A 16,324-nucleotide genomic window follows, 5' to 3' on the forward strand; every position below is an offset into this window, starting at 1 on the left:
TCCTGTCGTGTCCGGGGCGAGTTGCAGCAGAAGGTCATTGAGTAGAAGGTCATCTTCCTCGGGGCTATGCTGTTGCCGTGGCGTAGAAAGAGTGAGAGAGACTTCCTGGGGTACAACCTTCGAGCACGCTCTGCCCATCTACATGTGAGATTTTATTACTCAAAATATTAAAGCCAGCAAACCCAATTGACCTTGACCAATCAACGAACTACCAGCACATTCATAACCCATCAGCTCGATACTGACCAGCAACCTCGGTTGATTTTTTAACCGAAGAACTGATCCAGAAAGAATACGAGAATGCCAACTGAACTAGGTGCCACCTTGACCGCCAAGCTGCCCGTATAGGACAGGTCAGAACGACCCACGAACGGCCACATTGAGGACGTTCGGAGGGCGCGCGCGACATTCGCCTTGAGCGTATGAGAACAAGTACGCCATTCTACTCCGCCGCAATACGGAACGCTAGCTCCTGAACCGACTCTGCGGTGGCCGCTGGCGTCGGGGCCGTGTGGTCAAGAATGCCTCTCAAGTGGCTTTCCTCCACATAGCAAACTTCCTCGGAAACAATCCTGGAATGCCGCAAAAATTTACCGTAAATTGAACAGCGAGGTACGGAGAGAGGGAGCTAGGGAGTGAGAGAGAGAACGAGAGAGAGGGAGGGAGGGGATTGAGGGACGGACGGAGGATTGAGGGATCTTACCAAATGTCGTTGGGTCGAGAGGTAGGGGTGTAGTAGGCTGGCGCATCGTACCGGAGGAGGTGCATGTAGGGCGAAGTATATTTTTGGAGGTTGACGCCGCGTTCGTCGGTTCGATGGTGGACAGTGTTAGATTGACGAGGTCGGATGGATCTCTTTTCCAAGTACGAGTGTACATTTGCGAGGAAATTGTCTCTTCCGCCAGCGACCAGAGGAATGCAGAAGACGACCCTCCGCGGCGGGTTCTCGCTACTCTCTTCAGCGCTGGCTGGAGAGATAGGGACTTGTTTGTGGATAATGCATAGCGTGCCAACGGAGGAGGGACCGTGGTCGCTGCTGGAGGCCTTGCTGGATGCTTTGCTGTTCGGAGACCCGCTGCTGACGGGTGAGCCGGGGCTGCTTTTCGGGTAGGCGATAGGGAAGGTTCGGTGAGGATCGATGACGACGAACTCAACGTCGAACTCGAAGTCAGGTGACGGCCGTGGTGTATCGATGTGCTGTAACCTGACCCCAGTTGCTCGGTCAAAGAGAGTAACACGGTCCACGTCTAGGCACAGGACACCTAGGTCCTTCGCATAGATCTTGAACACGTTCCAATCCGGATCCAAGACCAACTGGTACTCAAATACGTCCTGACTCATCTCGTAGTCGAACCGCACACTGGGCCTGGCCACATCCCGTACTACACGGCCCCTCAATCGCACAAAAGGAAACTGACACGGCTGGCTGCTCGGTCGAACCACCAACCCGTCCGCATGTGACTGCTTTGGTCTCCCTAGGTCCACGTCTTCGTCGCTCAGGTCGTCGCTCATATCCGACTGCAAATCGTCCTGGCTGTCACGAGCTGTTGACTGGTCCTCACTTACGCCTCTCTCGCCCTCGCCCCTCTCACCAGTCCGTTCCACTTCCGTGCTTGCCGGGGGGGCTGATTCCGACTGTCTCGTCGTGGGCAGACGCTCGTACACGGTCGCCCCTGGCCGCAACTCTCCTTCCACCGAACCCTCGCCCCCTGGAACCAGGTGTGAGACCCCTTGGCAGGACCGCCGTCCCGACGACGTACCCTCCGCCTCCGACGGGCGCAATCGGCGCGGCGCTAGTCCGTCGGTGTCTCCGCTGCCAGGGCATCCGGAGCCAGGCTCTCTGGTCTCTGGATCTCTGCTGACGGTGTCTCTGGTCTCTGTGTTTCTGAAGTCGAGGTCCCTGCGGTCAGGGTCCCTATGGTCAGGGTCCCTATGGTCAGGGTCCCTGCGGTCAGGATCCCTGCGGTGAGGATCCCTACGGTCGGGGTCTCCATGGCCAGAAATTTTACGGTGTCTGAAATCAGCGTCCGCGTCCGTGCGGCCAGCTTCGGTACGTTCACGAGTCTCGTCACGAGTCTCGTCAGTGGAATGGAAAGAACCTGGTGGTGTGTACAAAACACTGCTTCTGCGTCTACGCTCGACAGGCGGTAATGGGTGCTCGTTCTCCTGCTCCGTTTCGTGCTCGGTTTTAGGCTCACGAATACGGGTATCACTCTCATGTGGTTCTTGAACGTGGTCTCGAACAGGTCGTGGTTCATTGTAGTATTTTTCGTTTTTGCTTGTCTGGACGTGCGTTCCTGTGTTTTTGTGATCGCTAGCTTCTTTGCCGTTTTTTAGTCGTGACGGACACGGCTGGTCTTCGCTGACAACGGACCGTTCCTGTGAACGAGGTTGTCCTGACTGGTCGCGAGCGATCTTTCTGGGCGAACCGTAATCCCGTGCCGGTCCATTGTTCCTTGGGGTCCTGATTTCGGACTGAATGGCGGAGATTGGATCGGCCGAGGTTGTATGGGCCGAGGTTGTATGGGCGGAGGTTGTATGGGCGGAGGTTGTATGGGCGGAGATTGGAGCATTACTACGATGCCCGGGCTTGTCTGGTATGTTGTTGGCGGTAAGAGGTCGCATAGGACTTTTGTAGTCAGAAGGGCGGTAGTGAGTAAAAATTGTCTTGTCATGGATGTGCTGCAGTCTTAGACGAATTTGGGTGAGATGATTTGCTTGGAGTGGAATATTCAGTCTCTTCGAAATAGCCAGATAAGGCTCTTCTGAATAGTTTTCTATAAAGAGCTCTTGGATAATTCCACTAGGATTCAATAGCGCAATAAAATTCTTACAACGACGCACAATCCCGTCATTGTAGACGCCAGTATCTTCTTGTGTAACAACCGACGTAGAGGGCGATACATGTCCAGCAATACCATTACCATATAATCGCTGGATCTCATTACTAACCTGCAACCCCAATAATTTCGTTAAGGTCCCATTCGAATCCGATATGAAGATTATATCATTTTTGATGTTATGCTTTCTTGCCCAACCTTTCAGAACAAAAGGATCATTCACCACAATACAACCAACCAAATTAACATGAGACTTAAATATCAAACTTAACATCCGATATAGCTCCAGTAGATCATCACATAATCCATCAAACGCACCCGAACACCCAACTATAATCCCATAGCCTCCAAGTAACCTATCGTATAAATTGATATCTTCCCCTCTCAGACTAAGTAGAATATTAGGAAAACCGTCTCCCGTGCTTATCATTCCAATTTTTTTAACCCAACCCCATTTCTGTGTTCCTAGGCAGAGCAAAGTTCCTAAACACAGTTCCTAAACACACATGTGATCACGAGACCCACTCGATCTAGGCATCGCGTTCTGTGAAAAGGCGTCGACACATACAACACGACAAACGAAGAAACGTTTTTTTTGGTCATTGATGGGTTCAGAACCTTCATTGACGGGTCCAGAACGTTCTGTATTATTCGGGACACAAGCCCAACGGATAGTGGACTACTTGGCTGTGTACTACTTGGCTGTGTACTAGTTGGCTACTATATATCCATCTCAACAATCGGCGTCGATCTTTCAGCTCACTGATGATCCAACCCACCGGCGCTTCAGCCCGCTCACAATGGTTCGTGGGCTCGGCATGTATGTAAAGAGCGCCAGTGACGAGACTAGAGAGGAGCGAATTTCAGACCGGAGAAGCTTGCACTGCCTCTGGCGAGAATAAAGCCTGCTCCATAGGCAATTCGGCTCTTAAGGAGGGCCTCAGCCTTGTTTGGAATGACGGCGTCTATGAGCCTTTCCTCATTAATGAAGACTGAGATACGTCCTCCCACATCTCGGACCCTGACAGTGTTGGTTTCATGGGCCAGTAGAGGAATGGTACTTATTGTTTGGTATAACGGTTGTAGACCCGTTTCAGGTACTAGTTGATAGAGAGTAACCTTCTGAGACATGGTCTCGATCATCAAGTGGGTTCTTAAGGTCTCGTTATGGGCTCTAAACACCAGTCCACCTTCGCCATCACTATGGAACGTCATCCGTATTGAAATTTCACTGTCCTGGCAGGACCAATATTTGACTAAACAATACTCGGGTACGTCAGACGTTCGTAAGTCCCTCATAGACTGTAATTCCGTCTGGTCTTCCTTATTTATCCACCTCCAATAATCAGGCATTAAGCATACCAAGTCACTGTAACATGCTTAATTAAGCGAGGAATTAACGAGAGGGGGGAGGAGGGGCAGGGGGAGGGGAGGGGGGAGGACTTGCCTTTTGTCTACGTGGCTAGGTTGGTAGGTAACGCATCTATAGGCGGACTCGTTCTTGGTTTCGGTGTTGTTAGATCCAGGTGGTGCTGAAGTTTCCCTGGAATCGGCAGAGTCAAACTTCGACTCCAGATCGTTATATTCTTGAACCACACTGAAGGTCCGACGGGGTCTTGAGGTATCCTCCCAGAGAGCCTGAGACTCTTCGGCGGTCCCTCCTACAACAAATTCTTGGAAGGACACCGGCTTCGACTTCGACAAAAGCCCCACGGAGCCTGTGCGGTAGTCTCCAACACCAAGAACGGTTTGCCCTACGGCGTCTTGATCCACAAAGAATTTGAACGACAAAGGGTCGCTCTGGACAGCCAGCAAGTGATAGCCCCCACCGAGGCCCCCGCTACCCACCTTGCACTGCATGTAGGCAATTGATGATTCTGTTCCGTCCTGAACTCGACCGAATTCTAAACCACACTGGTTTGCGGCATCGTCGGAGTCCGCCCCCAAGCTGAGATACGTATAGTAGTAATTGCTCGGATCAACATACCCAAATACCAAGCCAGCTTCAGCTCCCTCTGAGGTATCAGGTCTCACAGCCACCTTCATCAATAGGGAGGTGCCCAACTGGAACACAAGAGATTTCAGCAACAGTTTTGTGGAACGCAACGTGTCTTTAGACGACCAGTTAGCGCTCTGCTGGATCGCCAGAGGACCGTAATTCCAACTAATCTTGGGCTCACCTCTACGCCACTGGGAAGGACCCCCTACCTCCTCCATCGGATCCCAAACTCTGTACACATCCTTTAACAAGCCCTGCGTCTCCCCATCGCTGAACCGACGTGGAGGGTAGTGGCTTGCGCATCTGCATAGATCGACATACGTATCCAGGCCTGCTGAAACTTACTGGTACAGTAACTGATTTCTACGCTTCTCCGCGTAGATCAACGTCTTTTTGACCGTATTCTGGATCAAGCAGGTGTCTAGTAAAGCAAGAGCACGTGTTTGGTGAGCGCGAGCTTGAAAGCTTCTTAACCGGCAGACAGGGAAATCAATAATGCAGAGGTCAGGTCAGTGATATTACCATCTGGTGTTGAAGCTGGCTGATTGAATTCCTGGTCGAAATAGACTCCTCATTGACTTGTTTGAATAAAGCTGTTAACAGCACGGACTAATTCACCGCTAATGAATGAGTCCTCATTTCGTCACTTACCGTTCTCCTGTTATCCTAAGGCCAATGTAAAAAACTTGGAGGCAGTGACGCGAGCGGTGAGAGCAGTACATGTGATTCTGCGTCGTGATGGAAGGATATAATTCGTGTGCACACACTATTTTGCGATGCGATAAACTTTGGGCGAAAAGATCTGGCGAGCTGAGTTAGGTGCAAGCGATATTTAAGGCTAGCCAACGGCGCAGACGGCGTGACGATAACGGCAGGAGTGAACATAGCTTACAGTGTAACCGGGTAGTACTTCGTCTTGCGAGAGTGTCGGGGCAGCGACATGACTGACGGCGAGTGCGCAGTGAAGTGCAAGAAGCAGGCGCATAAAATGAAGAAAGTAAAACCGTTAGGTTTGCGTGCGACCGGGACATGGGGACATGGCTCGATTAACTGCAAAATTTGCTTGCGGGATTCCGGCGAAGGAAGGAAGGAAGGAAGGAAGGAGGGAGGGGTGGGTGGGGGATGAGGTTTTTCTTGAGTCAAAATGCTGAGTGATCAAATAGTCATACCGAAGAAGAAGAAGGCACTGCCGACGAGTGTGGTGGCTGCGCCTCCTCCTCCTCCTCCTGTCCCCACAGCGGCGGCTGAAGCTCGTACAAAGCGACGGCGGCGAAAGAGCAGACGACGATCTATTGATCGCGCCAGCGACCGACCAACCAATGACAGAGGTGACGCTACCAAACTAGACAGGTCCAGCTGCTACTCTGCCGCTCGGGGAACCAGTGCCTGGACCCGGCCCGGCGGGGACGAAGACCGGTCTTACTACTACCGGGGGAGGCCCCAACTCGATAGATCCGCGACCTTCGAAGATCGAGACCGCCGGCAACCTACGGATCGGAGGTACAGCACTGACGAAGTCCAACGCACCACCGACGACCGACGAACGGAAGTCCAACGAATCGAAGACCGACGAATCGAAGACCGACGAACGGAAGACCGACGAACGGAAGACCGACGAACGGAAGACCGAAAAACAGATCGCTCAGCTGAAGGTCCCGGAGTCCGCGGTCGGGATGACGTTAGACAAGACTCCCTATCTAGACGACATGACTCTAAGGCTGCCGAAGGCACTGCCACAGGCACGCGGTCTGAAGCAAAAGCGGGAGGCAGCCCTAGGCCAGGACACCGTCCGGATAACCACCGTGTAGAGACGCAGCGCAGTGAGAGTTTCCGAGCAGAGAGTCACCGTACGGCGGAGGGTCATCGGACGGCGGAGGGTCATCGGACGGCGAGGCACGCGCTGGAAAAGCTCTCCACTGAAGACATTCTCCTCCCGGATGTACCGTCCTCTTCAAGTTCCGAAAGCGAACGCGCGCCCTTCCCTCGGAACGTGCGGATTCCCTCCAAGACCCGAAATAAAGACCGACTGGCCAAGGCGGAAGGAGCTAAGGCGGATGGAGCCAGGCCGGAGGGAGCCAAACCGGTGGGAGCCAAGCCGGAGGGAGGTAAGGCGGATGGTACTAGCCAACCGGACGGCGGCGAACAAGAGAACCTGGCGCCCCGCAGAAGACCGACCGACCCGCGAACAGCTGTGAACGCGACTGAAAACAAAGCCTCGGACGGCAAGCCTTCGCGGCAACCACCTGGGACCCGACCGCCGACTCTCAGTCGATCTCCGGCGGATGACACGCTCGCCGAACAATCCAAGCCACCTACGGAACACCTCACCCCCGAACCCCGGTCCAACGTGGGACCGAGGTCTAACACCGCACGACACAATGACCAGAGCAACCCAGGACGGGGCGACCTACCACGGACGAAGGCGGAGGCTGTCTCGCGACAGGAAGCGTCGCGGCAGGACGCGTCGCGGCAGGACGCGTCGCGGCAGGACGCGTCGCAGCAGGACGCGTCGCGACAGGAAGCTTCGACCAAGGACTTGCTCGAGGAGGAGAGCGCAGCTAGAAACGAAAGGTGTGCACCGCGCGACCAGGTGCACCGCGGGTCTCGGAGCAGTCTCGGTACCGCGGCGCAGCGCCCGATTCCGAAGAAGACGACCCCTTCTCTTGGCCCGTCGGTCTCTGCCCGCGCTGGCAATTTGACCACGCCGCCTTTGCCCAAGATCGAGGGGCCTAAGACGGAGGGGCCTAAGACGGAGGGGCCTAAGACGGAGGGACCTAAGACCGAGGGACCGTCGACCGCGGAGGGAAAGGCTCGTACATGTTCCAGTTCAGGAGCATCCTGTTCGGGAAATATAAGGATTTCAGATTGCGTGGTGCCCAAGAAATCGAACCGCCAAGATGCAGAGCGTGGCAAAAATCGTTGTGGCCCTCCACCACACGCCGATCCTGTTAAGAACCCGGCCGGCGATCCTATTAAGAATTTGACGAGTATGGGATTACAAAACGATTGTTCGATTGTATCGGAGACTTCCGAATCACATTCGCAGCCCCCGCCGTCGGCAGCTCCCCAACGTCCGTCCTCAGCTGAGGACGTACCGGCTGAGAAGGCGTCGGCTGTGGGGAGCAACGAACACCGGGCTGACCACAAGCAAGTTGTGTCGCCCCCCGAGAACCGGATCGTGCCGCAAGTGACTGTGTCTGTGCGGGAGTTCAAGCACATCACGATTCCGAAAAAGGCGGCATCCAGTGCACATCTCCCTGTCGCGACCCAGCCCCCGGAATCGGCCCAGTCCTCTCCCGCTGTGCAGCCTCCGAGTCCTCCGGATACCAAACCGCCTATGCCCCCCGTCAAAACACCTCCCACCCCCTCCCAGCCCGAGCGGCCCCAGTGCGAATGGCCCAAGCCCGAACGGCGGCCGATCGGACACACCTCTACAGTTCCTCCTGAAACCAAGCCGTCAGACGCCAAGCCGTTCCGGAGCGGGTTTTCTACGGCAGTGGAATCGCTGCGGAGTGGCGCTGCAGCTGGAGTTACCTATCGCCAGCAGCGGGGCACTCGAACACGATCTGGCTCGGGCGGCCTCCTCTGCGGCTCCCCTAGGAACCGCGGCGAGGAGAAACAGACGAGATCAAAACCTCCTCTCTCCGCATCGCACTCTGCGGCAAATGTGCCCATGCGACCTGTGCCTAAGGTGCCCGCCTCATCGTCCAGTGAGGAAGGCGCCATTGACGAAGACGTTCCCGACCCACCGCTGCCCAAGTTCGACAACCACACACTGCTACCGCGTAGAACCGATGTCGGTGGTCCGAGCGGCTGGACCCAACAAGACTCTCAGGACTCCGACGATATGGACATCGAATTGCCCGACCCTCCCACCTACCCCGCTCCGTCCCCTCCGCCGGCGGCCCTGGCAGAGGCGCCCCCGGCGGCCGTTCCCGAAGCCGCGGCCCCCGTTGTCATTCCCGCCGTTCAGGACCGGACGAGCAGCAAGCTGAATTTCAACGTATTCGCAGAGTCGCAAAACGCTGTGAAGGGAGAGGAGCCTCCTGTGGAGGGAGAGGAGCCTCCTGTGGAGGGAGAGGAGCCTCCTGTGAAGGGAGTGAAGGGAGAGGAGCCTCTGGAGGGAGAGGAGCCTCCTGTGGAGAGAGAGGAGCCTGCTATGAAGGGAGAGGAGCCTCCGGTGAAGGGAGAGGAGCCTCCTGTGAAGGGGGAGCAGCCTCCCGTGCAGAGGGAAGCGGAAGAAACGGGTGATCGAACACTGGCTGCAGCAAACGAGGGACCTGCTTCCCTTCAGGGCGATCGCCTGACGGAGCAGGCTCCGTCACAAATTTGGGGTGAAAGTTCTCAGGACGTTGAGAACCTGCCTCCGTCCGAAGACGTGGACCAGAACCTTTCTAGAGAGAGAGGTGGACCCCAGATGGGAACTGGACCCCAGATGGGAACTGGAGTCCAGATAGGAGCTGTTACGGAAGATCCGGAGTCGCCCCAGAAGAGTGTAAATTTGAACCAGTCCTTGTTGGCGCACGTTGTGGAGCATGCAGAGCTGTTGGCGACACGGAAGATCCCGAAGCGTGCGAAGAAGAAGACGGTTCTGTCTGCGCCGGAGACGGAGATGGGAGAGATCGTCGAGGCTCCGGCGGAAGCGCTTGTACCGGAGTCCTCCGGCGGGAGTACGTTGAAGCGGGAGGTTGGACGTCGAGTTCGTGATGTCAGACGCGACCACGCCCCCCGTGACCGCCGAGGAGCCGCAACAACGGGGGCTGCAGGAATGGGCGTTGTGGGAGCGGGGCCTGTAGGAGCGGTTGAAGAAGGTGCGTTGGAGGAGAGAGCCGCGCCTCTCAATGAGAACAGGAACGGCCCGGGCTGCTCAGTCGCCATCGACCCTCTGCTACCAACGGACGACGAAGAACCCCAGGTCGCGGCCCCAGCTGCCAAGTCCCGCAAAACAACAGGCGGAACCAGCCCAGTTGGACCTAAGCTGACTGCAAAGGAGATGGAACGACGGTTGCAAGCCAAGTCGCAAGGCAAGGTTTCTGATCAGCCCCCTAAGACACTCATTCAAGACAACAGGGGGTCTCAAGGCCAGACGAATAAGACTGTTGTGGATGGGGCTAAGACGGTGGATACTGTCAAGGACGTTTCCAGTGTACCGAAGAACAGTGAGTCAGGTAAAGGGAGTGACGTGGGAAAGGGGACGGCTTCCCCCCGTTCGAGACTGCGACAACGTCCGCCGAGGACCAAGAAAACCGCAGCTCAGGCTGCGTCCCAGGACGCGGCGGAGCTAAGCGCCATGGTGGAGGAGGCGGAAGAGCTTTTGTCGTCGCGCAACAGCAGCCGAAGATCCAGCTTGGAGTCGGACCACGCCCCAGCTCCCATGATGACCCGGATTAAGGAGATTGAGGTAAAGGGATTCCCTTCCCATCGAGCTCTGCCCAAGACAGTCGCTACGTCTGCGAAAGGTGTAGATACCAAGAATCTAGCTGAGGAAAAGCTAGATGGCAAATCCACCATGACCGACCGGAGACATGCCTTGGACAGCAAGGCGGCCGGGGATACCAAGGTCGGTGGAGACGCCAAGACGGCCGGCGAGGACACTGCCGAAGAGGACAAGGCAGCTGCTGAGGATAAGACTACTATGGAGAGCGACATCATGCAGAGTCTTGAAGAGAGTTTAGTGTCGGAGGTAACGAGAGTTGCTTTCCGCTCATCTCGCCCGATTCCTACTCGACAGTGCCAGCGAGAAGCAGCGGCACGGAATGCGGCCATCCTGCGGACTCTCACGACGGGCACGGAGGAGGAAGACTCAGAAGACGAACCGGTGGGTTCTCTCAGTCAGAGAAAGCCGACTCGGCCGTACCCAGGCGGCGGTGGAAGGTCGCGAAGAGCCGCCAAGACGGAGTCCACGGAGCCAGAACTGGCCTCCACTGCTGCCGTCCGCACTGCAGTCAAGTCCACCGGGATGAAGTCCACTGCTATGAAATCTACGACCAAGTCCACTGCAGTGAAGTCCATGCCCACTGCAGTCAAGTCTACGTCTACTGAGACGACCACGGCGGCAGACTGCCGATCCGGTTCGAGTGTATCGCCTAGTCCACTGCTCCCGACTGCCCCTGACCCTGAAGCTGGAAGGCCAGTGAAAGGTGAACTGCCTGCCGAGAAGTCTCAGAAGATAGCGTCCGCAGCGAAGGGCACGAGCAAGCCCCGAGTTGAAACGGGGAGAAACGCCTTAGCGTTGAAGGCAGAAGGGTCGGAGACAGAGCGAGGTGTGTCGGAAGAGGGCGAGCTTCTCGACGACCGGCCGGGCGGCGATAGTGTTCTTGAGCCGCCCCTGAAGACCGAGTCGCCTCGAGAGGTGGTGCCCGAGTCGCCCCGAGAGGCGGTGACCGAGCCGTCCCGAGAGCCGGTGACTGAGCCGACCCAGGAGGAGACGGTGACCGTCGTCGAGCCACCCCAGGAGGCGATGACCCAGCCCTGCCGGATGGCGATGACGACGATAAAGGCCGAGGAGGAGGACTTGCTCGCGAGCGAAATCGAAGCGCATTTTGCAGCAGAAGGTGTTAAAGGGGAGGAAGGGTCTGTGGCGGGGCTGAAGGGCGAGTCGGAGACCACCTTGGGGTCGGAGCCGACCACCAAGGGGTCGGGCAAGGTTCCGGAAAAAGGAAGGTCGGTACGACTGCGGCGGGCGGAAGAGGCGGCCGCGGCGGCGGTACCGCGACTGACGGTCGAGGAACAACTAGCGCAAGCGAAGGCGTTGATGGATGCGGAACGTGAGGCGGCGGAACGGGAGGCTGAGCGTGTGGCAGCGGTGGAGGCCGGCGGGGCCGAAAAGGGGAAGTCCAAAACGGGACCGGCGGGACCAAGTCCGGGGTCGGGTGTGGGTAAGACTAAGACGGCGAGCAAGACCAAAGCCGCGGCGTCACGGGAAGACCGGAAGCGGCGACGACTGCCGACTTCAGCCGGGTCGACACCCGCTGGGTCGACATTGGGCGGGTTGGGGTCGACGCGGAAGAAGGTGGCGGGGAGCAGTCCGAGCGACAGTGAGGACGAGTCGGTGTTGTTGAAGCAGGAGAACACGGAACCCAAGTCGCGGGCTGGCGAAGAGGAACTAGGGGACCCGGGGGACGCGGGGGAGAGCTGGAAAGCGGGGGAGAGCCGGAAAGCGGGGGAGAGCCGGAAAGTGGGGGAGAGCCGGAAAGCGGGGGAGGTGAAAGGGGAGGGGAAGGCAGCACTAGTGGAACACAAGATGGCGCCGAGGACTGTGACGGCGGCGAAGACGGTGATGAAGACGGTGGAGTTGAAGAACAGCCGGAAGGATTTGACGCGGCGACCGGTGGAAACGCGGAAACTGTTGGCAAAGACGGGTTCAAGGAAGCGACCGAATGAGGAAGACGATTCCAGCCGCTCGGACGACGGTGAGAGCCAGCCAAGGCGCCGACGAATTACTCACAAACGCAGCCGGCTGGAAAATTCGCAGCTGCCGGCCGCCGTCTTCGTCATGCCCGCGTCGCTCGTGTTCGAGGAGGAAAGTGACACTGACGACCCCCAACCAGCACCTTGGGAACCTGCCTTGAGTTCTGTCGATGGGAAGTGCCCTGTACTGCTCAACTGGCACACTGACCCACGTGGCGAACGACCGCGGAATAAACCGTTAGAAAAGGTAACCTCACCGTCCAATCTTATCATGCAACTATTCACCTTGCTTCACTTGTACTGCTCTCCTCATTATGCACTCTCACCCCACGTGCCCTGCCCTCGTCACCTGCGGCTAAATTAGTTCGCGTTCCCTTAAGTCAGCCCAGGTTCCCCTAAGTTAGTTCGCGTCCCCTCGATTCCCCTAGGGTTAGTTCGTGTTCCCTGGGTTAGCTCACTTTTACCTGGGCTAATTCGTCTTCTCCTATTATGGTTTCGTATATCAGACGGAGAAGCCGCGATCGCAGTCGCTGATGGTGTGCGGGATGCCGATGACTGCGTACGAACAGATCGCGGAACGGTTCGGCGTGAGCAGTCAGGGTCCATTGTTGGATCCGGCGCAGGGCCCAGGGTTGGGCTTGGCGTTGGGTCCCCCGTTGGAGAGGCGCGGATCTGAGTTTGCCGGTATGGAGTTGGCGGCTAGCCACTTGTTGAGTGCGAGTCACTTGCTGAGTGAACCGACATCAGTGACGCCGCGGTCGCCCAAGACGCTGCCGGCGACGAGTCTGGACGACTTGTTGGCTCGACAGCAAAATCTGATGGAGGTGCTCTTGGCAGCCACAGAGCCCGCGTTCGAAACCGATGATGACAAATCCGACGCGACCAACTTCAGCCGCCGCAGCTCGTTAGACCGAATAGACGCCTGTCTCATGATGGATGGCTTCACGCTCGGAGACTCCGTACAAGAAACACACGAAATGCTCTTCGACGGCCACTCCAGCATATCCGCCACCACACTCGATGCCATGTTCTCCAAACGGGAAGAATTTAACAACTACGCCATCAGCCTCGACCCCCATTGCGAAACACTCGCCAACTGTCTTTCCGACGACAATAGCTGTAACTTAGACGTACAAATCACCGTCACGCGGTAGTCAGCCTGACGGTCCTCGCAACCAGGTTCCTCGCAGCCAGGTTCCTCGCAACCGGGTTCTTGCGCGGGGCTGAAATCACCCCGGGCCCAAGCAGAGCCTACTGGTAGTCAACATCCCGCTGTTCGACCTCCGCTGGTATTCGACCCGCGAAGGGTCAGAAGCAATAGATATGGCTTTGCGCGACCATTGATCGGATGCATGTCATCACCTGGGGACACGTGTCATGACGTGAGTGACACCACCCAGGTGCCTGTGCCATAAGGCTATACAGTGCTCGCGCAACGCAAGGCTCCTGTTATATAGACGGCACTGCCCCAAGAGGGAGGACAAACTGGGTTCAAGCGGTCTCTTTCCAGGCAGGGTTCGCACCGATCCCGTGAGCAGTTATCCACAGTAGAGCAACTACAGACGTGGTCCACCGCACAGGATTCCACAGCGGACGTTGCTCATTGCTAGGAGAGACCACGTCTCCAAGAGACCGCACTTCCAGGGACAACAGTCTCTTCGGGGAGGTCGCGCTCGTAAGGTGAGCGCGGTGGAGTCGTCGATTAAGCATGGCAGAGTCGCGCCTGCATTTTTGCTTGGTCCAACTCGCTAGCTCTCTGGATAGCTAGTACTATTCCGGCCTCCGCCCGGAATCGCCCCTTGCCCTAGCTACACATCATTTCACTGGTACGTGATTTACCAGTGCCCATGAGCGACGTCCCGAGAGACATCCAGTGCATGTCTGCGTACGCCCCAAGCGCCCTGGGCTAATGTTGTTCTTTTCCATAAGGACTTTTGGCTCGGTTGGGCAAGGTTGGTGGGAAAAAAAGACACTTCACGCATCACATTCAGCGAGGTCACATTGACAGGAAACATACGTTCTGGCGGTTAGCACATTTCGCCGTTGGATCGTTCGCATTCGTATGTGACACTGAAGACGCAGTCTGCTGGTTCTCTGATAAAGCGGATGCACGATTCGCCTTGCAGGTTGAAGCCGGGTGGGCAGACGATGTTAGCCTGCGCCGATCGGACGCAGCCGTCAGGGTTTTCAGCGAAGCCGGATGGGCAGCTTTGAACAAATGCTGCGGCTTCAAGAGCGGCGCATTCGCAACGACCGGCCGAACACTCACGTGTGTAATTCTCTGGACACACACTAAGGGCAGCAACCCGAGTTGTTGTATAGCAGTTGGATTCGTCACCGATGTAGTTGCACACCATTTGGGGTGCCATAGGAGTGAGCAATAAACATCGTTGGCCTTGAAGCACACCTTCATCGCATGCGAATACTAGGGCTGTGGACGTAACTCGTGTGCAAGTCTTCTGCATTGTGACCGTCGTCCGCGTCGGCTGAATAACCGTTGATTCCGCACACGCAGCACGATCCGCAACTGACAATCCCGTGCCCTTACAGTCGTGTGGTGGATGCTGTGGGTGAGGCATGTGTGGAGGATGTACACCATGTGGAGGGTGTACACCATGCGGAGGATGCGCAACATGCGGAGGGTGTACCGAGGTCGCGGCCACCGCGGTCTCGTGCAGCTGTCGTGGGTAGGGGAAGCTAGCTCCAAGTTTGTGTGTCTTGAGAAGTGTGGTTTCCGTGCGGGGGAGTGCAACCGAATGATGTGTGCAATCGTATGTTTCCTCCTGGATGCAAGCGCCGTCGAAGAAGCTAAAGCCTTCGGGGCAGAAGGCCCGCGCTTCGGCAAAGGTTTGGACGATGCAATTGGCCCCGTCATAAACTCCTTCTGGACACATGGGTGACAACTGTTGCACGATCTGACGTTCACACAAACCAGGAGACGTCTCGTAGCTGCCTTCAGGACACGTGGGGATGGATGCAGCTGTAACCACCTTAGCACAGGTACCTTCCTGTGCACTGAAACCTTCGGGACACGTTTGTAGGAAAGCACTCCGGCGTGTGCACTCTCCTGCCACGATGTCAAACCCTCCAGGACACACGAAACGCGCTTCCATTACATCAGTTTTCACACATGTGTCACCTTCCAACATGAAGCCCTCTTTCTTGCAAAAGTAAGTCGGCTCCGTCTGATCCACAACCCGGCCCTTATTCGGTGCACTCACTGCGTACGATGGGGCTCCAGCGACCGCTGCGGGATTAACAAGACCCCGAACGGGTACCTCAACTTGAATCAACCCGTGCTTGTGCAACACCGGCTTCCCCACACCCAACGCACCTGCCGTACTCAACTGTGGAATGGTCACCGGAGACGGTCGCACATGATTCGAAGCAGCACCAATCGCTGCTAGCACGCAAGTAATCCTCATCGCTGCCTTCCTTCCTCGCCCACACACCTGTGTGTGTTCTTCACCATCGTCCTCCAAGTTTTCCCGTGAAAAACTACAGGAGTGTCACTACGCCTTTAATAAATTCACGTGACTACAACGAAACCAGTTGCCTGCCCCCGCCATCTCTAACATGCCACCACCCATCTCTAACATGCCACCACCCAACATGCCACGACAATATTGCCAACACCAAATTTGGTAAAAGGCGCAATCGTTAGCACGTCCTAATTCTTTCGTGCCATTTCTCTCTCTGGTGCTAATTGTGTTAAATTACGGTCGTAGTCGGTGAGCAATATCGGTTAAGCTTTGGGCCAAGGTGTTCATCATGCTGGGTCGTTCGCTACGTGCTTTCGCTTCAATAAACAATTTCCCAGGGAACATCTCCTCTGATAAATATCGATTCGTATAAATCTTGGATATCACGATAATCACGTGTCTTGGTGTTCCGGCATCTATATGGTACAAAACTCCTTTAATGTAAACATCGTTAGGAGGACATCGTCTAAAACAAACAGGTTACTATGCAACGGATGAAATAGCTTACTCGAAGCCAATGCCATCTAATAAGCTGACTATGCTTGGTGAACAGGTGGCTTCCTTGACGAGTCTGGCGTTAGTGGGAAACTGAG

General features: G+C 56.2%; 4 protein-coding genes across 4 annotated transcripts; 1 reads left to right on the plus strand and 3 right to left on the minus strand.

Annotated features, from left to right (window-relative positions):
• Positions 1-442: 442 nt before the first annotated feature.
• On the minus strand, positions 443-3,270 carry GNI_005240 (redoxin; the record flags this gene model as incomplete). Its single annotated transcript, XM_011130298.1, has 2 exons — positions 443-572; positions 704-3,270. The coding sequence occupies 2 exons, from the start codon at positions 3,268-3,270 to the stop codon at positions 443-445; spliced, it is 2,697 nt and encodes an 898-aa protein (XP_011128600.1).
• Positions 3,271-3,686: 416 nt separating this feature from the next.
• Positions 3,687-5,057, minus strand: GNI_005250 (hypothetical protein; the record flags this gene model as incomplete). Its single annotated transcript, XM_011130299.1, has 2 exons — positions 3,687-4,209; positions 4,336-5,057. 2 exons carry the CDS (start codon positions 5,055-5,057, stop codon positions 3,687-3,689), a joined length of 1,245 nt encoding a protein of 414 aa, XP_011128601.1.
• Positions 5,058-5,983: 926 nt separating this feature from the next.
• On the plus strand, positions 5,984-13,403 carry GNI_005260 (hypothetical protein; the record flags this gene model as incomplete). Its single annotated transcript, XM_011130300.1, has 2 exons — positions 5,984-12,496; positions 12,756-13,403. 2 exons carry the CDS (start codon positions 5,984-5,986, stop codon positions 13,401-13,403), a joined length of 7,161 nt encoding a protein of 2,386 aa, XP_011128602.1.
• An 873-nt stretch (positions 13,404-14,276) lies between these two features.
• Positions 14,277-15,674, minus strand: GNI_005270 (putative oocyst wall protein; the record flags this gene model as incomplete). The annotated part of the gene is made up of 1 exon (XM_011130301.1): positions 14,277-15,674. One exon carries the CDS (start codon positions 15,672-15,674, stop codon positions 14,277-14,279), a length of 1,398 nt encoding a protein of 465 aa, XP_011128603.1.
• Positions 15,675-16,324: the final 650 nt, after the last annotated feature.

Source organism: Gregarina niphandrodes (genome assembly GCF_000223845.1).
Source record: "Gregarina niphandrodes unplaced genomic scaffold scaffold00001, whole genome shotgun sequence".
Classification (NCBI taxonomy): domain Eukaryota; phylum Apicomplexa; class Conoidasida; order Eugregarinorida; family Gregarinidae; genus Gregarina; species Gregarina niphandrodes.